General features: G+C 52.6%; 7 protein-coding genes across 7 annotated transcripts; 4 read left to right on the top strand and 3 right to left on the bottom strand.

The window, feature by feature from the left end:
- Positions 1-1,082: 1,082 nt before the first annotated feature.
- Positions 1,083-2,329, top strand: BU25DRAFT_416664 (uncharacterized protein; the record flags this gene model as incomplete). Its single annotated transcript, XM_033699892.1, has 4 exons — positions 1,083-1,130; positions 1,189-1,276; positions 1,660-1,924; positions 2,137-2,329. The coding sequence occupies 4 exons, from the start codon at positions 1,083-1,085 to the stop codon at positions 2,327-2,329; spliced, it is 594 nt and encodes a 197-aa protein (XP_033567642.1).
- A 597-nt stretch (positions 2,330-2,926) lies between these two features.
- BU25DRAFT_5680 (uncharacterized protein) lies at positions 2,927-3,945 on the top strand. Its single transcript, XM_033700213.1, has one exon. It carries the CDS (start codon positions 3,130-3,132, stop codon positions 3,652-3,654), a length of 525 nt encoding a protein of 174 aa, XP_033567641.1. The 5' UTR covers positions 2,927-3,129; the 3' UTR covers positions 3,655-3,945.
- On the bottom strand, positions 3,946-6,348 carry BU25DRAFT_5718 (mitochondrial ATP synthase-like protein beta subunit). The gene is given in 8 exon segments (XM_033700214.1): positions 3,946-5,166; positions 5,216-5,532; positions 5,589-5,631; positions 5,684-5,770; positions 5,855-5,865; positions 5,896-5,898; positions 5,918-6,048; positions 6,112-6,348. 8 exon segments carry the CDS (start codon positions 6,120-6,122, stop codon positions 4,237-4,239), a joined length of 1,533 nt encoding a protein of 510 aa, XP_033567640.1. The 5' UTR covers positions 6,123-6,348; the 3' UTR covers positions 3,946-4,236.
- Positions 6,349-6,770: 422 nt separating this feature from the next.
- Positions 6,771-9,622, bottom strand: BU25DRAFT_405345 (glycoside hydrolase family 13 protein). The gene is made up of 6 exons (XM_033699759.1): positions 9,181-9,622; positions 9,003-9,127; positions 8,739-8,951; positions 7,660-8,684; positions 6,982-7,612; positions 6,771-6,931 (listed from the first exon to the last, which is right to left on the bottom strand). The coding sequence occupies exons 1-6, from the start codon at positions 9,248-9,250 to the stop codon at positions 6,905-6,907; spliced, it is 2,091 nt and encodes a 696-aa protein (XP_033567639.1). The 5' UTR covers positions 9,251-9,622; the 3' UTR covers positions 6,771-6,904.
- Positions 9,623-9,762: 140 nt separating this feature from the next.
- Positions 9,763-12,056, top strand: BU25DRAFT_486550 (ATP-dependent Clp protease ATP-binding subunit clpX). The gene is made up of 3 exons (XM_033700167.1): positions 9,763-10,256; positions 10,330-11,499; positions 11,549-12,056. Exons 1-3 carry the CDS (start codon positions 9,845-9,847, stop codon positions 11,761-11,763), a joined length of 1,797 nt encoding a protein of 598 aa, XP_033567638.1. The 5' UTR covers positions 9,763-9,844; the 3' UTR covers positions 11,764-12,056.
- An 8-nt stretch (positions 12,057-12,064) lies between these two features.
- On the top strand, positions 12,065-12,631 carry BU25DRAFT_405343 (uncharacterized protein). Its single transcript, XM_033699758.1, has one exon. It carries the CDS (start codon positions 12,369-12,371, stop codon positions 12,600-12,602), a length of 234 nt encoding a protein of 77 aa, XP_033567637.1. The 5' UTR covers positions 12,065-12,368; the 3' UTR covers positions 12,603-12,631.
- Positions 12,632-13,732: 1,101 nt separating this feature from the next.
- BU25DRAFT_325208 (uncharacterized protein) lies at positions 13,733-14,719 on the bottom strand (the record flags this gene model as incomplete). The annotated part of the gene is made up of 1 exon (XM_033699477.1): positions 13,733-14,719. A coding segment is annotated over one exon (987 nt), but the record flags the coding sequence as incomplete, so codon positions are not given.
- Between the last annotated feature and the right edge of the window lie 6,464 nt (positions 14,720-21,183).

The raw sequence follows: 21,183 nt of genomic DNA, 5'->3' as shown, positions 1-21,183 counted from the left end.
TCATTGATACTGACACATGCGCAAGATCTGCGGTGCGGCTTCGATGAGGCGATGAGTACGGTGCTGCCTCAAAACGTGGCAACTCGGACAAGCCTGGTTCACGAGAGGTTAAAGGCCGTCAAGCAGTATCACGAACAAGGTTCCATGCAAATGGGTATGAACCTGACTTCCATAGCCCACTCCGAGTAACCAATGTTCGGAACCGTATACCGATGACTACAGGATTGACACTGGACGTCTGCATCAGGGTAGTGGATTGCAAAGAACGCTTCTTGCTGAAGAAACCTGGCAGGTTTAGTGATGTCCTGCATCCCATTGCTTAGCCAGGTCAGGAACTCTTGTGCATCACCTGTCATGCCATGGCTGAAGCTTGGGTCCTGAGCGGCCATGTTAGCAATTCGCAGCAACGCTTCAGTCGCCTGTACTGGATGTGCGGGTTTTGACTCGCCCCAGAAATCCTCCACGAGGTCCTGCAAGACACGTTGCATGCACGCCGCTGGGACATGACCTGGCCTCGGATTGTGGTCATGCGCCCATACCCACCGACAGAATTTAGGGACGTGCAGGAGGGATTGCAACACGACATCTTGATAATAATGTGACTGGGGATTGATGAGTCCCCTACCGTCGTAACTCGGTCGAGGCAGAGCTGCGCCGGTCAAGTTGAGCGGCAACCAGGCCATGAAGATATTCTGGACCTTTGCTTGTCAGTTACTTGCATTCGTCACATGGATTCTAAAGAGTTGCAGTTATCCGTTCGTCACGCTTGATTTGCATCGCAGTCTTAAGAGCCCACGCTGGCTGCTGAGGAACTGTTTGACGTGTTTGGTCCATTTTCAGTGAGGTACCGCAGACGAACGATTAGGACTATGTGACAGCACTGACGGAAAAACAGATGAGAGGCCTTGAATTCACGGGTTGCGAACATGCAAACCTCATGATGGACTCGTCGACCTGGCCAGTCCGGTTCTTGAACAAAGCCGAAGGAAATCGAGAACTCTTTGTGCTGGAGACCGTCTCTATAAGTTCGAGGATGAATGACCAACAAACAATGAGACAAACATGCCGCCTTTGTCACCACCATGTCTTTGTTCAACATGACTCCCCGGCCCCAGGACGACTCTCAATTTGTGCTCCAGAAAGCATTCGTCTACAATTCAACACGTCTCCCGCTTGATCACATTCCAGGCTTCAATATCGTATAATGGTGACTACACGCAGTCGCGGCGCTGTGGTGCTGGAAAGAACGGTTCTGCAACTCCAGAGAGACCACATCGTAAGTTTGCAACAGCCTTTGCAGGAGCAGGAAAAGCCAGATACAACAGCCTGGAGCCCAAACACTCAATATCGACCTCTGGAGGCCCTCAACGCTGGTAAAGGTGTCACGGGATATATACGGAATCTACTGCAGTTCTCTATGCTCTCATCAAGTTGCGAAATGCCTATAGGTCTGCACGGAGTACCTCCCAGATCCTTGTCAGACCTGCCTTCATATTCGACTTTTTTGGTTACTTGGTATCTGGTAATAGCGCATAGCTGACATCTCAATAAGCAGTGCGAATGAAAATGGGATGGCTTCCCCAGAACAGCAGGCCACATGTTCACAGTCGAGGTATGCTCAACGGTCTCTATCTTTGCTAACAAAGATCCGTTGTGCAGGCCTTGGAGCACCAACCACCTTTTCTCAGTTGGGTTCTTCAGCACAACATCATCTTCTGCTCGATACTCAGTGTCTCAAATGCCACCTAAAGCGTCTGGTACAGCAAATACTGGGGACCCAACGCCATGTACCCATTCCGCATAACAATATTTTGAAAGGCATTGCGCACATGTCGCACCAGTCACCGTTCTTTGAACTTGGTCAGCAAGAACTTGCGAATCCCTTCTACGACTCGATCACTGACACGCTGAGGGAGAACCTAGAGTAAGTTGCGCTCTACATGAAACTTGACGAAGCTCTTTGTTGACTGCAAAACAGCAGTAAGAACTGACAACGTCAACACGAACTGGCAACGTCAACACGAACTGGCAACGTCAACGCGATACCCTCTATGATCTAACCCTCCAACCCCACGACCGCTGCAAGGTATTCGGGGCGCCCCACGACCCGGAGGCGAATAACAATACCTCCATCAGTCTTGGTATTGTTCCGAGGCATATGGACATCGCTGAGACCATACTTGGCGCACTACAGCATGGTGTGAAACGACCTCCGTTGCGAGCGATGCGAGAGCAATCAGACGAAGACTCGGTGGATAGAGATCGTCGCTGCACCGAGAACATTGCGTATACAACTTCAAGTCTTGTTATACAACCAGAAGATCTTTAATACGTTGGATTATCCGGATGTGTTGGACTTGACGGCGCTTCAACAGAGACCCGGATTACCTCTGCGGTATCAGCTGAGTACGGAGGAAGCGAGATTCCCTAAAGTGAGGCAGTGGGCAAAAAGTCGCAAAGAATGATTGAGACTGCGTCACTGAGGTCCTCCAGGGAGGTGCGAAGCGGAAGCAAATTAAGAAGGGGTGAGTATAAATTTGATTGTTCTCGCTTTTGATTCTCGCTTTTGATTCTCGCTCCTTCAATCCATACTTTCTTTTGCGTTATTCGAAATACATTGAGGTTCCAGATCATGGGTTCTGTCTACCAAAACATATCGGAGACCACGACATAGGCTGCTTTGTGCTCTTCCTGCAAAAAAGACAGAGACTGCGCATAGGATGATGACGAGAATGAAAGCTGTGGACTCTTCCCTGGGCCCCGAATGAGACGAACCACAATGTCACGGCTGTCTCCAGCCTGCTACAAAAAAACACAGTCCGCCAAAAGATGAGGACCACCAATCCATGGAGATGAAGCTGTCTAAATAATAAACCACGTTCCTGGATCCATTCAAGTCCACGTTATATAGGGTCTTTGACCTACAGCTCCTGCATCAAGGACACGTTCCTCTTACTTTCCGCTTTCCAAAACTGCAGCAGCATTGCTCGATGCGGAGTCGTTGTCTCGTTCCCAAGAGATTGGTGTACATGGATGACTGCCCTCCGCTTCTGTCCCAGAAACTTGAGTAGGGGAAATACATGGATATATTGAACTTGACTTACTCTGAATTGTCGCCTCGAGTACCTTATGCTTTGGCTCTGCCTCTTTCCAGCGGCCATGAATGTGGCTGGGAGGCCGTACATATACAAAGAGTTGTGCTCACCAGCGCTTCTCTACCTTCTTCCTTCAATTCGTTCCACATTAAAAGGCTCGGATAGTGTCCATATGTGTCAGAGACCTCTTCTCAAAACGGCCGCTGAGATGGCTCATGTTGTTCCCTGTCTGCTTCTGTCCTTTCCAACGCAGTTTAACTATCTGTGTTCTCCAAACTCCTCAAGAAAGATCGAAAGACCTCTAAATCGAAATGAGAGTCATCGGATTCTAAAATCAAAAAAAGAGCATAGGTGCTTTGAATGTCACCCAGTTCGGCGGCACTCCCTCAAACGACCTGTCATACTGCTTTCCTCCACCAACACAGAAAGACTGCGATCGTTTCCTACACGTTGTTTCTCTGCTCCAAAAGGTACACTTGACCATTGTATGACACCTCCGTGCACCAGTTGTGCTTATAAATGCCCATCGATCTTCTTTCTCTGCCACAACATCCACTGATCGACCAATGGCAAAAGAAAGACCACGCGAGACATGACTTGATTTTGAAAGGAAGGAAGGAAGGAAGGAAGAAAGAAAGACAGAAAGAAAGAAAGGAAGGAAGACAGACATTAAGTCTCGAGCCTTTTCCGCCTTTACAACATCGAAACCGTCAGTCTCATGTTGTGCCTGCTCGAGGATACTGGGACGATGCCATGCGCAACTTCCTCAATTTAAAAATCCAGACTGTCACGAATGCCTCTGCCTTCTGTGCCAATATAAGCCTGCAGCCCGTAGAGCAAGGACTGGCAGTCTGGATGTCTTCGCAAAATTTCAGGCAATCGTCTAATGTAGTGAGGACATCAATCATGCTTTTGATGACGAACATATTAGGAAACACAAGATCACAAAGCGGGATGGAACACTTTTGAAGAACTAGGAAATGGTTTCTTTGCATGCAAGATAGATTACAGAAGCCACGATGCTCCAAGCACCCGCTCATAATCCCACATTTGGAGGTATATGTTTTGTACAAGTGAGACTACCAGCGACTGCCCTCGACACAGTGGCCGACTCTCATGTCTCGCCCACCACACCGCTCGCTTATGACTTCTCGAGCTCAGCAAGAATCTTCTCACCCTTGGCACGCGCAGCCTCGAGGTTACCAACCATGTAGAAGGCACCCTCGGGGAGGTCATCACCCTCACCGTTCAAGATGCCCTTGAACGAGCGGATGGTGTCCTTAAGGTCGACAAGAGCACCCTCGATACCAGTGAAGACCTGAGCGACAGCGAAGGGCTGCGACAGGAAACGCTGGATCTTACGGGCACGCTCGACGGTAAGCTTGTCAGCTTCCGACAACTCGTCCATACCAAGAATGGCAATAATATCCTGGAGCGACTTGTACTCCTGGAGGATCTGCTGGACCTTGGTAGCGGTGTCGTAGTGCTCGTCACCGATGATACGGGGGTCAAGAATACGGGACTTGGAGTCGAGAGGATCGACAGCGGGGTAGATACCCAACTCAGAGATACCACGGGACAAGACAGTGGTGGCGTCCAAATGGGCGAAGGTGGTGGCAGGGGCAGGGTCAGTCAGATCGTCAGCAGGGACGTAGACGGCCTGGACGGAGGTAATGGAACCCTTGGAGGTGGTGGTAATACGCTCCTGCATGACACCCATGTCAACGGCGAGGGTGGGCTGGTAACCGACGGCAGAGGGAATACGACCGAGAAGAGCAGACACCTCAGAACCGGCCTGGGTGAAACGGAAGATGTTGTCAATGAAGAGCAACACATCCTGACCCTCCTCGTCACGGAAGTACTCAGCGACGGTCAGACCAGTAAGGGCGACACGGGCACGGGCACCCGGGGGCTCGTTCATCTGACCGAAGACAAGAGCGACCTTGGACTCGCCCTCGAGCTGAATGACGGAAGTCTCCTGCATTTCGTGGTACAGATCGTTACCCTCACGGGTACGCTCACCGACACCGGTGAAGACGGAGAAACCACCGTGGGCCTTGGCGATGTTGTTCTGCCTCGCTGTTAGTTCATGTTACCGTCGTGTGCCTCGAGATCCTTACAATCAGTTCCTGAATGAACACAGTCTTTCCGACACCAGCACCTCCGAAGAGACCGATCTTACCACCACGAGCGTAGGGGGCGAGGAGGTCGACGACCTTGATACCGGTAATCAGAACCTCAGCGGAGGTGGACTGCTCGGTGAACTCCGGGGGGTCGGCGTGGATGGGAGCGTACTTGGTGGCCTTGATGGGACCACGCTCGTCAATGGGGTCACCAGTGACGTTCATGATGCGACCAAGAGTGCCGTGACCGACGGGGATCTTGATGGGAGCACCAGTGTCGGTGGCCTTCGCACCACGGACGAGACCCTCGGTACCTGCGATATTCCATCAGAACCATCCAAAACAATCAATTCCAGTGGCGAAGACTTACCGTCCATGGCAATGCAACGGACGATGTTCTCACCCAAATGTTGCTGCGATCCATCAGTATGTTGTTCCAGATATCGGTTTGCTTGGCGTCCTTACCGCAACCTCGAGGACGAGCTTGTTGCCGCCATTGTCGGTTGTCAAGGCGTTGAGAATGGAAGGCAGCTGCTCGGTGTCGAACTTGACCTGTGGTGGATGTCAGCGCCTGCTATGCTGATGCAATGCCGCTCAATGGCTCGGCGATCGCAAAGTTTTCGGGAAGGCACGAACGTCAACTACGGCTCCTGCATTGGTGTCAGTACTGCATCAACATCCTTTCCTTGTTTGACTGACCGATAACCTGGTGGATCTTTCCATCACGGGCGGCGTCGGTAGAAGCGAAGCGGACCGCGTGCTTGGAGATGGGAGCGAAGGCGCGCGCAGCCTGGGAAGGCTTGAGGGAGCGGAAGGACCGCTGGAACTGGCTGTATTTCATCGAATCAGCGGGCGTGCCATCATCAATTAGCTTCAGTGGGGTCGAGACTCACCTCCTCAACATTGTGTGAGATGTATGAGACGGTTGTGGTGGGTGGAGGAGACGGGTGTCTTCTTGAGAGGAGGGAGAAGAACTTGAAGCTCTGCCCGGAGGCGGCGCGCGGACCACCACGCTTACCGCTTTCGGGCTTCATACCAGCACAACAGATCCTGAGCTCTCCACAGCTTTGCACTCGCTGCGGATGATGTTCTTGATGCCCCAGACTTTACTATAGTCCTCATCGTGCCTGTCCTAAGCTTTTAGGAAGCTGCAATGCTCGTAGAAGCCATCACCGACACATGTCACGTGGAACAACATCCTTTCCGATTCCCTCCGATCCTCTCAGAGGCTGAAGGGCTTCAAACGTACCCAGACCTGCTGCATGACACAAGAGAAAGAGAGTCCAGCCCTCAAGATGCATAGAATGGAGAAGCTTGCATGATGTAGGAAGCGCAGGTCATAGCCAGTATCTCTACAGGCGGAACTGTGCAGTCTACAGAGCTTAGAGCTTCACTCATTCATCCGCCAACGCCCACTTCTTCTAGTGTAGGCTGAAGGTCTCCTTCAGACCTTTAGCGGTTGCTTAATACATTCGGATCAAGCCCTTGTGATGTCGTGAGTGTCTATGAACTGCAAACTTACGCCTTGGGCAAAGCCTGGCTTTCAAGGGCATCGTGATCGGCTTCATGCTCTACATTACACAGTATAATTTTCTCGATGGTATCCTTACATGGCGCTTGAGTGCAAAGAACGCTATTAGATGATCATTGGTCCTTTTCCTTGAGTTCTCAATCCTCCCTCAACCTCTACAACGTAGCCTCTAATGCAAGTACCTGCAGTATGATTAGCCGCCATTAATACACTCAACATTGCTGTAACGTACGATCGCACTCCTCGACGGGATGTACACCTGCAAGAAGTTCTTCCTGTCGTTCCACGCAAACGGCGTCGTGAAGAACCTCGTATCCTCAGCGACATTGCCGTGGCCACCAAACGCCTTGCTGTCGGTGCTGAGAACGATCCTATAGGTACCCTCCTGCTCAACACCAACACGGTAGTCAGTGAAGCTGTTGGAAGGGTGGAAGTTGAAGATCCACAGCAGACCAGCACGCTCGAACACGATAATCTTGTCGCCCTCGTGCTTCAAGCTGACGTACGCCTGGGGCGAGTGCAACCAGCCGTACTTCTCTTCTGTCCACTGCATCTTGCTGTCGAACTCGTTCAGGAACCTGTAGCGGAGCAAGTCGTCGTCGACCAGGTTGAACTGCCTTCGAGCGTAGTCGAAGCTGTTGCCGTTGCCTTCACGGGGAAAGTCTAGCCACTCTGGGTGGCCGAACTCGTTACCCTCGAAGTTCAGGTAGCCTTCGCCTCCCAGGCCATGGGTGATCAGCCTAATCATCTTGTGGAGGGAGAGTCCTCTGTCAATGACGGGTGTCAGCTCAGACAGGACAGACATGTTGGTGTACATCTGGGCATCGCACAGCCAAAAGAGCAGTGTCTTATCTCCAACAAGCCTGTGATGTGTTAGTAAGTCGCGACATTGTCAGGCATGGTAACGTACGCCTGGTCGTGGGACTCAGCATAGGCGATTGTCTTCTCGCCGTGCCGCCTATTCGTCAGCGTGAAGACGAGGTTGCCCATGTCCCAATCGATATCCTGCTTCTCCTTCAACCACTTGATGTACAGATCCGGTACAGCCATCGCGAGTCTGTAGTCGAATCCTATTCCGCCCAGAGACAGCGATACGCAGAGACCGGGCATACCGGACACATCTTCTGCGATGGTAATCGAGTTAGGGTACAGCTGGTGCAGCAGTTCGTTGGCGATCATGAGGTACACGACACCCTCCTCGTCAACACCAGGACCGAAATACTCGTGGTAGCCACCAGAGAAGCCTGTGCCGATACCGTGGTGGGTGTAGATCATGCTCGTGACACCGTCGAAACGGAAGCCATCGAACTGGTATTCTTCCATCCAGAAACGCAGGTTACTGAGCAGGAAACGGAGAACCTCATGGTGACCGTAGTTGAACAGCCTGCTGTCCCACAACACGTGACGTCCCTTCGCGCCCTCGTGGAAGTACTGGTGATCGCTACCGTCGAACATGTTCAGTCCGTCAAGGACGTTCTTCGACGCGTGACTGTGGACAACATCCAGCAGAACTGTGATGCCCATGCCGTGCGCAGTATCAACTAGCTCCTTCAGATCGTCTGGGAAGCCATAGCGACTGCTCGCGGCGAAGAAGCTGTTGATCTGGTAGCCGAAACTGGCGTAGTATGCGTGTTCCATAACAGCCATGAGCTGGATGACATTGTACCCCAGAAGCTTGATCCTTGGGAGGATGTTTTGTGTGAACTCCTTGTACGTAGCTACCTTGCGCTCAGGCGATGAGATACCGACGTGGGCTTCGTAGATACGTGCGCTCTCAGGCTTCGCTGGTCGCTTGTTCTTGAATTGGTACTTCTGGGGAGGGTTCCAGAAGCGCGCATCGTAGACAGGGGAGACATTGAGGTCTTGGGTCACTCGAGTGATCCAGGCAGGAAGACGCTCCTGGCGCGCGTGGTCGTTGGGTACAACTAGAGAGATCTGGCCCAACTGTCAGCTTCATATCTTCGTGCTGTACACCTCCAGCAAACGCACCTTGATCTTCGAGTCGTGGGGTATTGAGGGCTGGCCGTTCTTGCCAGGCACCGTCACTTCGAAGACACCGAAGTTGTTCTTCGTCATAGGCGTCGCGTCGCGGTTCCAGTCGTTGAAGTCGCCAATGAGGTATGCTCGCAGGGCATTCGGAGCCCACTCGCGGTACACAACGTCACCGTTCTGCTGGACCTGGAAGCCAAAGCGCTCGTAGCCCTGCGTGATGGTCAGCTATGCTACTGGCTGAGGCAATTGGGTCATGCTTGCCCTTGAGAACTTCTCCAGACCGCCTTCTGTTTCGTTGATCGTCTTGATCCATTGCTGGGCTTTGGCGTAGCGGCTCTTCAGCGCGCCCGCGAAGGGCTCCAGATAAGGGTCGAGCTGGACAATGCCTGTGAGGAAGCTGATCAGTCACTTGCTCTACATTGTGCCGTGATTGCCATACCAGTGCCATCGTTGGCTCCCTTTGCGGGGGCATCATTGACCGAGTTCGCTGATGCGTTGACGAGCTCCATGGTGGTTAGTGAAGAGCGTCCTGCAGTGGGAAGTTTGCTATCGAGCAGCTGTGATTGCAGAGGAATAGAGGCAAGTGCACGGTTTTCTAATCGCAAACAATGCACGAGCTCGCAATCAGACAGGCGGCAAGCAAGTGGACATTTGCGGGGTCTTCGCCTCAGTCTATGGCTGCAGCACTCAACGAGACCTTCGCAGCCAGCGATCCAACGTCATAGCTCTGGCACCTTTCTGGACTGGGCTGACCATAGCGCGACTCAACAGCGCGTATAGCAGGGTTCGGAAGGATTCACGCTGCAATTCATTGGAGATGACTTTTTCTGAGACTGCTGCAAGTGCAACCTGACACTGGCCGACTTGCTGGCTTGTGTGCTGCGAGGCTGCTACGGACTGTGTTCTGGTGTGCTAGCTGGCTGACAACGGACCGACATGTCTGGGGATGGCGGCATCTCCGGGGCTTTGCCCCGCAGCCTTCGGCCCAATGCGGAGAGCTGTAGCTCCTCACACGTCCACACCCGCCTGAGCACTATCGCTCGCTCGTGATTGTTGAGCCTCTGCTCTCGTGATGTGACACCCTCCGCGACTGCTCTCTCACCATGAATGTCCGCAAGCTCACCGTCGCCGTCTCGCCCCAAGCCCGCGCATCCTACCTCGCCCTATGCACCATCGGCCGCCGCGCATTCTATACCCGAGGTCCCACACAGTCTGCATACCACCGCTCTGACTTCAGCGGCCAGGGCTTCTCAAGCTTCTATGAGACCGACCAGCCAACACGTGGCCCGCTGGGAGGCACGTCCAACGTGGAAGGCAGTCACATAACGCCCAAGGCGCTGAGACAGCACCTGGATCAGTTCGTTGTCGACCAAGAGCGCGCCAAAGTAGTGCTGAGTGTCGCCATACACGAGCATCACCTGCGCATACAAGAGCTTCGGCGACAGAGGGATGAGCAAGCTAGGCTGGAAGCGCAGGCGCAGCGGAGAGCGTCAGCGTTCAAGCATCCCGTAGAAGGTAGTCCCAAATCTCGTTGTCTTGTCACCACAGGGTGCTTCTGCCGCCGATGAACCGTGACTGAGTACAACAGACGAGTTTCCAGGTCAGCAGGCAACTGTGCATGTCTTCAACCCTGCAGATCCACCGTCGTATAGCGATCCTTCCTTCACGCCGCATTCGTCAGCGCCGCCGGAAGCTGAACCCTTGCCAGAACCCTTTGCCGAACCGTTGCAGATAGACAAGTCGAATGTGCTCATACTAGGACCCACTGGCGTCGGCAAGACACTGATGTGCAAAACTCTGGCGAAGACGTTAGGCATTCCTATCTCCATGTCTGACTGCACAACCTTCACACAGGCTGGCTACATTGGAGATGATGTGGAACAGTGCGTGTCTCGACTCTTCTCTGCCGCAGGCCATGATATCGAAGCCACTGAACATGGCATCATCGTGCTGGACGAGATCGACAAGATCGCCTCGGCCAAAATGTCGTATGGGAAGGATGTCGGTGGTGAAGGTGTACAGCAAGCGTTGCTAAAGATCATTGAGGGCACAACCGTACAAGTGCGTGCTAAACCAGAGAAGAGCACTGGAAAGAGTCCCAGTAGCACAAGCGGTTATCCGCTGGACAGCCCACGAATCCCGCTTTCAGGTGGAGCCCCAGGCGGAGGCAAAGACGAAGTGTTTAACATACGTACTGACAATATCCTCTTCATATGCACCGGTGCATTCGCCAACCTACACAAGGCCATCTTGGACCGCAAATCGATGGGCGGCATAGGATTCGGTGCTTCGATTCGCCAGTCAAGCTCGGAGGCATCTGCTGATGGAGTGATGTTAAGAGGAGAGGAGGCGGCGCGATTTAAGAAGGACGCCCCCTTCTTCGTTCCTCCGGAGAAACCAAACCCATTTGGTGGTGTTCGGCAAAAGAAGCCTGAAGAGAAGGTCAACGTTCTTGATCATGTACAGCCGGTTGATCTTCAGAAGTATGGTATGATACCTGAGCTGATTGGACGAATACCTACTGTGTGTGCTGTGTCTGCTCTTGATGAGGAGGCGCTGGTTCGTGTTCTCACCGAGCCAAAGAACAGTTTGCTCTCACAAGAGCAACACAAGTTCTACCTGCGAAATATCGAACTGCGCTTCACCAGTGGTGCACTGAGAGAGATCGCACGAAAGGCCAGCAAGATGGGCACTGGCGCCCGTGGATTGCGACATGTTGTTGACCAACTGCTCCTGCAAGCCAAGTACGAGACGCCTGGTATGATCGTCCTATCCGCTCGCCCGCACAGATTACTGATAAGACTTAGGTTCGAGTGTCAAGCACATCCTAGTCACGCAAGATGTTGCCCTGCTCAAAATCGCTCCTCTATACTTCCACCGAGGTCAGGCTAGCGCGTTCCAGGCCACACTGACACAGGAGGAAGAGAAATGGGATGAAGAGCTTCGTAACAAGGAAGACTTGTCGATTGGCCATGTTCACTCATTCGAAGAGTACAGGAAGGCTGGCGCGGCAGGATTGTAAGGAAAGACTGCGGGCGAATTGACATGGGGTTGTCTCTTGTCGTCTGCAGGATCTGGCATTCCATCATTCAGACAGGGACTATGTTGGTGCGGAGCGTTGAAGCGGTGCATATATGCTTGAGCATATGCCGAAGCGCAATAAAGATGGTGTGTGGTCCGCGGCACCAGGCCGCTGCAGACGCCCAGATGCTATTCTTGATGGGCATATAGTAGCGTGGAGGAGGTCAGTTCGATTCGTTGTAGATAATTTCAACCGCTCATAGAGCATTTACGAAGTAATGGAAATGATTCACGATAAGGTTGCCGATCCCAATGAACTGCCGTTGAATGCTGCTGACCTGAGACGTGGTGAGCTGTTCCTCTGGCGATATACTCCGAATTTGCAGCTTCTCGTTACATTTGCGTGGCTCCGTAGCGAACAAACTGTGACCATGGTAACACGTTCGCTTGACGTCTCGATACGAACATCTGGATAGGCACCCATGCTGATGTTGAAACTTGTGCCGTGAGCCGCCAAAACGGTGCCGAAGCGAGAGGCTGGTCGCCTGTGCAAGCCGAACGAACAACGAGCAGCACAAGGGCCTCAGGCCTTTTGAAACTTGCCCCATGTCGTATCCTTGGCAATGTTTGCTTTTCATCGATCAAGCGCTGTGGGGCAGTGGAGACCAATCAAATGGGGAGAGTCTGGACTGCAGTGCATGCCGGGGTAGCTGCGAGCTCCTTGTTATCGAGGTTGTGGAAGACGGCTTCCTACCGATCAATGCAAGTCCAATTGAGCGAAGCGCAGCTCCTCCTGTGGTCCCGGAAGTGCGCCATGTCATATCTATGGGCGGTCAGTGAGTTCAATGGCAAGGTTCAGGTGAGATTCGTGGGTGAGGAGGTAAAGGCGTCTGACGGCCCGTCCAAGGGTACCAGAGACATTGAGCTGACTGCATGCATGCGCTAGTCCTTATATGTGTGGAGATGAGGAGCAACAACAACAACATCAAGATAACGAAATTTGTGAGAAGGCTGGATGCTAAGATGCGGGGTTGTGAAGTCTTCAGGAGGTGGAGGCAGGTGCTACGACATGCCTGCCTCGAGTTGCTCAAGCCAGCCCCTCACAATTGAACACGACGAAAGTTGCACAATGAATAAATGGCTGATGTATGGTATCTCTTTGATTGTTTCGTAGTCTATACGGCCTCATCAGAGGGCTGTGGTAACAGTAATGGAAGCAACAATAACGTTGGTCTAGTAATTAAAAGCATATCCGTCAGGGTGGTAATGGTATCCAGACTTGTCCATATGGACCAAGGTCGTAAAAACGCGGCGAAATCAGAACAAAACGCGCCATCTGCTGTGCGTATGATAAACCGTGAGCTGCAGTGCCCGTTATGCAAGCCCGCCATTCGTTATGCAGCCGCCCAGAACCGAATCCAATCGACCGCCAAAGAACGCCAGTTTAACTCCATGTCTCAATTTTCGTAATGCAGCGCCGAAGAATACTATGCTTGCCAGTTGCCGAACTCGTAAAAACCTGTTTCTTGTGGCGAGAACTGGGTATTGATCTGAGGAGGTTGCTGCGGAGGGATGTTGAAGTTCATTGCTTGAGGTGCTTGCTGAGGGGCAACGGTATAGTTGGGAAGAGGGTGCGACTGCTGGGCTGTGACGGGGTGACGAAGCGTCTGGAGAGTCTGCTGAGGATTGACTACTCTGTTCAGAGTCTGAGTGAGCTGTTGGGGGGCAACAGCGTGGCTAAAGTGAGAGTAGTTCCCGAAGTTGAATGCTTTCATAGTGGGGGTGGTTGGCTGTGAGTGGATCCCAGGTGAAGGAGGGCGTGAATACATAGGTGTTGGAGGTTGTGATTCCATGCCGAAGACTGTGGGAGGGTGGTTGTAGCCGTATGGTGTAGGTGCAGGTGCAGTAAAGTTGAACTGCGTCGACATTGGGTATTGTGAGTACAGTGAGTATTGCTGGAATTGCTGGCTTTGAACAGGCATAGAGCTTGGCAGGCTCAGGGAAGGCGACAGGAGTTCGGCCTGAGGCGTCTCCTTGTTCTTGTGATCATCAGTCACTTGAAGGATCTCAGACAGGCTTTGGGTGAGCAGCTCCCCATTAGCACCCCTGATTGTGAAGATGACTCTGTAGCCGACCGGTGTCTTTGACTCTTGATGTCTGCAGTAGCATGCAATGCGCATGGAGAACTCAATCTTCTTCGCGCCTGAGCCCCATTTGCTATCTGCTGCATCAGCGTCTGCCAATCGCTTGAATTCCTTCTCGTTAACAATGATGATGCGTTTGTCATCATATGTGCTCCACTCTTCTTCCTCTTCTTCGTTACGCTTCTTCTTGCGGCCAAATCGCTTTCTTTCGCGTTCTTGACAGCCGTTGCAAATGATGACTGCACCACCGTTCTGTGGGTGTGCTGGGTCATCTTTTTCCAACTCGGAGACATCGACACGTGGGATCTTGGTAGGAAACGAACCCTCGCCTCGAGCACGTGCCAAAGCAAGTTCCAAGTCCTTCGGTTCCTCCACCGCAACAGCACAGACGAGTGTGAAATCGATGGAAACAGCTCCGCCCTTCTTCTGATTCTCTCGAATCTCGTCTGCAGTTGCCAATTGCTTTGGTTTAGAGATCGTCTGACGAGCAAAGCGGGCCCACTCGTAAGTCTCTGGTAGAGGGTCCAGGATCATGGTAACTTTGGTTTGGGTCTCGGCACGTGTCTTGGTCCTGTCCATAGAGACCTTTAGCGAGAGGCTGTCCTCTGCCTGAGGAATGTGAATTGCTTCTGGGGATTGATACCCGTAAGCGGAGGGTGCGGTTCCAGGGGTGTAGGTCGACATGTCGTTGAAAACCTCAGGCGAGCTGGTGCGGCTCTCATCTCTAACAAATTCTCCAGGTGAGTTGGCAGTGCTATAGACGAAGTCAAAGTCAGCAGCAGGGGATGGTGTGTTGGATTCCGAAGAGTAGTTGTCGAGGAATGCGTCAAAAACGGTAGGCTCAATCTTCACCCTCTTCGCTCTTGTGGATGGATAAATTTGCTCTTGTTGAAACTGGTGAAGCTTAGTCAAGTCGACGGCAGAGTCCTTATGCTTATGTACCAGCTCTTCTTCGGCGGGTGCGGAAAAGTCAAAGGCCTCAAACTTTGTGGAGTTGGCTGCATTGAAGGGCTGCTGGGCAGTGCCGTCGAAGGTCAAGTCAGCCGGGTTGACGAACGTCGAGAAATCCATGGCGAGGACGTAGACCACGCCTTTGATCTACAATATTCCAGCTACGGAGTCGCTGTTCTTCACTGCTCAGACTAGAGTGCCGAGGCTACAGTGGAGATGTGGTTGCTGTTGGTAGCGGTCGAGAGTGGGTCGTGCGTGTCGAATGTGTGCTGTGCGCGGCCGTCTTGCAGTAGTTCAGACGAAAATGAACGTATGCGTGCAAGAAAGCGAGGGTGGATCGTGAATTAAGAGCGAGCGATACCAATAATTGGGGCTAGTAATGGGCCGGTTCCGTGGTTCAGGAAGATGTCGCGACCACGCAGTTGTAAAGTAGGGCGCTGTGAGAGGTGACAGAGGAGCTGGTGCGGAGCCGGGAGTGGGCCAATCACAACACGTATGATCGCCTACCGGGGCGTCCTCCTGGGCCTAGCGGGGAAAATGTTTCAGGGGAGGCCGCCGCGAGGTGTGATGTCGAGGGCAGCGAGCGACAGTTGCGTCTTCGTTCGGAAGTCGAGGAAGACACAGCGGGGCGGGAGGAGAAAAAGGGTGGACTGTGGAGAATGAATTGAGGTCGTATGGGCGACCGCGGGCTTGTATTTCTCTTGCTAACACACACCCCACTCAGCACAGAAGGCTCCGTCGCTCGTCGCCGCGCTCTAAGCAACGTCAATCCGCCAAGGGGCCCCTGCACTGGCGTACGAACACCACCAAGCATGGAGCGAGCGCCTTTGTACAGGTACTTTCGACGACATCACCCCTCTGTGCCCGCACCGGCTCACAGTGCCGCCCTGGCCCAAACAGGCGCCAATGGAGTGGAAATATGCCCTGGCCTGCGTGCTGCACCATTAAACTCCGCTTCGAGCCTGCCTATGAGCTTCCCTTACTGACTTCTTTGCGCATTCTCATCTCCAAAAAGGCAACACAAGCGTGCGGGAGATGTACCTGAACACCGACGCCGTCGCCATGCACGAGCCGGGGCACGGTTAACTGCACTAGCTGCAGCTGCCGTCCTGGGCTCTTTTATCGCGCGCTGCTGAGGCTTGCTCACACAGGCTCGCGGTGACAGGCGAGTGCAGGCCTTAACGGAAAGAGTCGGCTGCCTGTCGTGCAACTGCGCCGTTATGCTTTCATCTAAAACGATGCACTGCAGCCATAGGCCCATGCCATGATGCGAATCATCCTGCATGATGGACATCGAGCCAGCCATCTGCTGCGCCGCGCCTGTGCTCCGCTAGCTGGGCCTCCCAGAGCCCGCGGATTTGCATCCGGCAAACCGACGGCGCGCCACGCTTTCCTCGCCCAGGGCGCGTCTCCAGCGGCCTCGAATGGCCGTCTCTGCCAGCCAACTGCCCAAAGGCTTCGCAGGGCTGATCGTGCAAGCAGGAAGAGCAGGCCGACGCGCCGCCCACGCCCAAGCAGCGCACCAGGCACGACAGGCTTGCCAAACCACCACTGCACGACGAGGCCGCTGCCGCACGCTCTCCCGCCTGATGCCTGTCGACTCGATAAAACTCTGCGCCAGGCATCTTGCACTCGTTCCAATGGGTCCAACTCGCGCAATCTGCCGCGTAAGAGAAACCACCGCGCCATCAGCTCGATAATCCTGACCTGCTGTAATGCATAAAAGTCTGACCCCACGAATACTGCCCGCTAGCTAGTCCCCGCCTCCAGTGGCGATGCGCTACCGCTGAGTTTGTCGGAATGCAACGACTCACAGAGCGACTTCGGCTTTCCGACGACTTGACAAAAACCAATCATCTATTCCCTAGTCTCAGTCTGCACTGATTCGCTGCGTATCGAATTCCGGAACTGAGCTGGCGCTGCCAGTACGTTCAGCCTCGAGTCTTGGCTTGCGTTTGTAGTCATCGAGAACCTCACAGATTACGCAAGATATCAATGCTAATTATCAATTGTCACCAAGACTACTTGCAGTAGCCAGGAACAACGTTTGTGTCAAGATTGACAGGCCCTAAAAGTCAGCAATAAGTGTCACTACACGATCCTCGTACGCCATATCTGCGTGCAGCTGTCATCGAACTTGGTTTGCCACTTGTGCCCACATCGACAGAACAGGTGGAAACTCCCATTTATCGATCTTCAGGATCCCGGAATTTTGGACCGGAAACGGTGGGTCTTACGATATCCCCGCCATTTCAATTGCTAGAGTTCGATCTAGCTGGAGCAAATTTTGACCTCACCCTCTTGTGCTTCAGAGCTGGCTATCGATCTCAACTTGGCAACTATACACCGTTATCACGGAGAATAAACTTACGTTGCCTGTTCGAGTAAGCCTTCCCCGAAGCGGTATCTAAGCCTCCTATACATGCCGCTTCAGATGGTTTGATAAGATCACGCGGGAATATGACTAGTTGCGGGCTTCAACCATGTTTCTTCCTCGTTATGGCAGATCTCTACTGGCGTCGGTAGGCCACCCGTATGGTTGTCCACTTTGGGAACACTGCGGGTCTAAGTCCGTTTTGGGACGATCAAGTTTACGAACGCCTTCGAGACAGACTTCTTTGAACAGAGTCACCAAGGTCAGCACAGTTGTCGAAGACCTCTGGTCATGGTAAAGACAATTTAGACGGTGTTAGTGCAATCAATCGTCTGGATACACCAGCGACTTCATCACGTCTCAGCATACGAACCTCATGGCTCCAATATTCCCTGATACGGCTGTAGGTCAATTCCAAGAACTCGGAAACAATTGTGCTGCAGATCAACCCTGGAGCTATTCCGTCTACTCTCGTCCGATACTTCTTAAGCACATTGTACATCGACAATTCTGATCATCTTAAGATACCCTCTATCACATGCCACGTAACTTTACTGTGTCACGATAACATCATCGGCGCACCCCAGATCTTAGGAAGCTTGACAGACGGGTACTTCCCAGATCCAATTCACCCTGCAGATATAAGCCTGGAAGTTAAAGTCGACGTTGATGGTATTGCCAGGCGAGGGTGAGGCACTGTGTTGGCCTAAGGAGCCAGCTGAAACATCACCGGTTGATTCAATGGGCAACGATGGTTCACTCACAATCGACAGAACATGTACATGTCTCACCGAGCATGTTACCTGAAGTACAACGGCACGTAGCAGCGTGGTATTCTGTGGCCCACGCGGTGAACGTCACTGTCCCTCGTGCTCAGTCTTACAACTGTAGCCACAGCAGATGCAGCACCACATACCATGTACACGGGTATCTGCTTCAAAGACAGCTGTCACAAATATCCTCAATGGCTAAGGCAAAATTCTATCCAACTTCTGGATTACGTTCGCTATTCCGAAATCCCAATGTAGGTTGAAAACTACATTCACGTACGAACGTTGCTTCACATGACACACATGGCATATCGAACTTTTACTATCTCTCTCACCCATTAGACAACTCGCACATTCAAGATGGAGCTACAAATCTCGGTAGTGCCGTATGCCTGGTCGACACATGGACCCTGCGCTCGCTTCACACATGTTTACTTCGGCAAACCGGATGCCTATTATACCTACGGTCCTCGGCATGCCGAAGCTATGGCATGTCACCACCAGGCCCAGAGTCTATATTGTGGAGCTAGCTAACGTCCTCCCCTCGGTTCTTCACTTGTCGACATGCTCTTCAGGCATCCATTTCGAGATAGTGGAGCAAACAGCGCACAGGTAAGCACTGCAAGCGTCACCCAAGAGACGACATGAACTACTGCACCGTGCCGCTTATGGTCCAACAGTGTGCTCCATCAGAGGATGCACGTGCGTTCCTAGGTGTATACTACCCAATGTAGTAGTAACTGTACACCGGACGTCCAGCAGTTGCGGTTGGTCGACCTCCATGGTTCCTTCCTCGAGGCTCACCTCACCATTGCTAGTCTACCAGTCCCGCGTAAACCATACAACAGTTTTACCATCCCACGCCATTGTGTTAGACAACCAAGATACGTGCAAAGGTGCAATCCATATCTCGCCTACGGAGATCAACGCTACCGTTATGCACACCATACAACACAATCGCCGCCCGTCTACGCTTGCGAATAGGTTGTTGTTCCGCTGCACCACCTCCAGTCAGCACAACGCCTTTCAAGCTGCACCCAAGACTCGCCTACGCTGTGTCCTGCCCAATCGCTTTCCCTTGTTCGTCACTACGGACGGCAACAGCCGTATCGATTGGACATCGCGCAACGCTCTCGACTCCACATTTCGCCCATTACGACCTGTGAAGGATGCAACTGCCTGCACGACGGCATAACACGGGCTCAACAGCGACCAAAGATAGCATAAGAAGGCATGTTATAGGTATGAGCATTGATGTTCTTGGTACGTACTCCTCTTGTTGTCTGATTGTGGGTTTGCCCCTCATTCCTTTCGATGTCGCCAACTCCAGCTCTTATCAAGTTCGACCAGCTAGCAGCCTATCAGATGTGCTCTGCAACGAACCTGCACCTCATCCAATTCTGGACACACTTCAATGCTGAAACATATCTAGTGCGATTGATATGTCAATGCAGTACGCGTACTGCGAACATGAACAATGGAATCTTGGTCCGTCGATAGATCGCACAGCATACGACACCCGTGAGTACGAGAGGTTCTTGCCAAACTTTCTCCTGCATCGTGCTTCTGCCCCACCGGTCGGCAAGCAACGCTCATTGTGTGAGCCGCAAACCTTGGAACGTCCCATTCAGCTTGACTGCAAGCACACTCTAGCCCTGACCCTGCAGCTGCGCGGCTTGACCCGAACACCAGAAGATGAAGTCCGATATCCACACTTCGAGCTCTTGCTGCTTTCTCTCATTCCGGCGTTCTCCTCATGGTCTGAGCAGTCACCCCGAGGTTTATCCAACATCATGACCTGCCACATCACGCACTTGCAAAAAGGCGCATTGTGCCTCCTACCATCACATCATCAGTTGAGAGCCTGACCCACGATTGTAGCGCTGCTAAGCGGCATTTCCCTTCGCTTACGTTGTATCAAGCTTCAAATCGCCAAGGACGCGTTTCCTATTGATGGACACGGATCTGAAGCCTGCGAATGGTATCGTGAACGTCGCGGCCGCGGTTTGTGGAGTTCGTTTGTATCGGATCGTCGGACAGCGAGATCTGGCCTGAGTTGTGCGGCTCAAATTTGCGTGGGCCCAAGTGCATGCTAGCGGAGGCCCCCGAGCGCAAGTTCACGACATTGATGTTGATGTCAAAGATGTGTCCACAAACTGGTGTTCACCGTGCCGATGTATGGTGGTGCCGTGGCAATGCAACCTTCGGTAACCTTCATTCCCCAGTTGACTAACCGCGCGGGATTCAGACGCCGCGGCGCGACAGCGGCAATTGCAAGGAAAGACCTCGAATTTACGGACCCACAATGCAGTCTGGAGAACGAGGCGTTTGGGGCAAACGAATGTAAAGCTACATCTATACCTCAAGTTGAAGTACGTGTATGTAGACGGACGCGGGAATGAAGCTGCAGTTCATGCAGGGTGGCTCAGAAAAGTGGACTGAAGATGCTGTTGAGCAAAGGCAGCTAACGCTTTACAGTGCCCGTTGAGTGATCATCAGCACGATCAGCACGTTTAGCTTAGACAAACACCTTATCGTCGATCTTCGTGTCGACAACACGCCATTCTTGAGACGGTTTGGAGAAAGTCTTGGACAGCAGGGTCGGTAGGGAAAAAGGTAAATCGTGCGATGAGCTGACCACGCTTGGGGCTGCCTCGATACGAATGCTGTGCAATGCAAGACCTCCGCGGGTACCACAAGAACGGAAACTATCCGCGGCATACGCGGTACATGGAGTACATTCGGAGATTTATTTGGCGTCCGTTATTTGGCGACCCGACCCGGGGACGATTCGTATCAGACATCGTCTACTGACATGACGCGTATGCATTTTCAACCGGCATCCTAGCAATCTGCTCTGAGTGTCTTTATAACCTCCAGGCACCGCTGTAGGCAACATCATCGACCGGTTCGAACGTACAAGGCATGGCCTCGTGGGCCCGGCACCACGAGTATAGTAAGAGTCAAGAAAGGGGCGGATTCATACAAGATTCAAGGATTGACCACACAATGAGCATTCTAGTTCGTGCACTGTGTTGGATATCGGTCTTGGAGTAACCTCATGGAGTCCTTTAGAGGCGCAAATACAATGGCGGTCCCACAGATGTGCACATGGCATGACATGTGATACTGTCAGCCCGAGGCAAAGGTATACTGTGTAGAGGACGACGATTGACAGATGC

This window comes from Macroventuria anomochaeta (assembly GCF_010093625.1).
Source record: "Macroventuria anomochaeta strain CBS 525.71 unplaced genomic scaffold BU25scaffold_1, whole genome shotgun sequence".
Classification (NCBI taxonomy): Eukaryota; Fungi; Ascomycota; class Dothideomycetes; order Pleosporales; family Didymellaceae; genus Macroventuria; species Macroventuria anomochaeta.
This window is presented reverse-complemented; position numbering and strand designations above follow the sequence as displayed.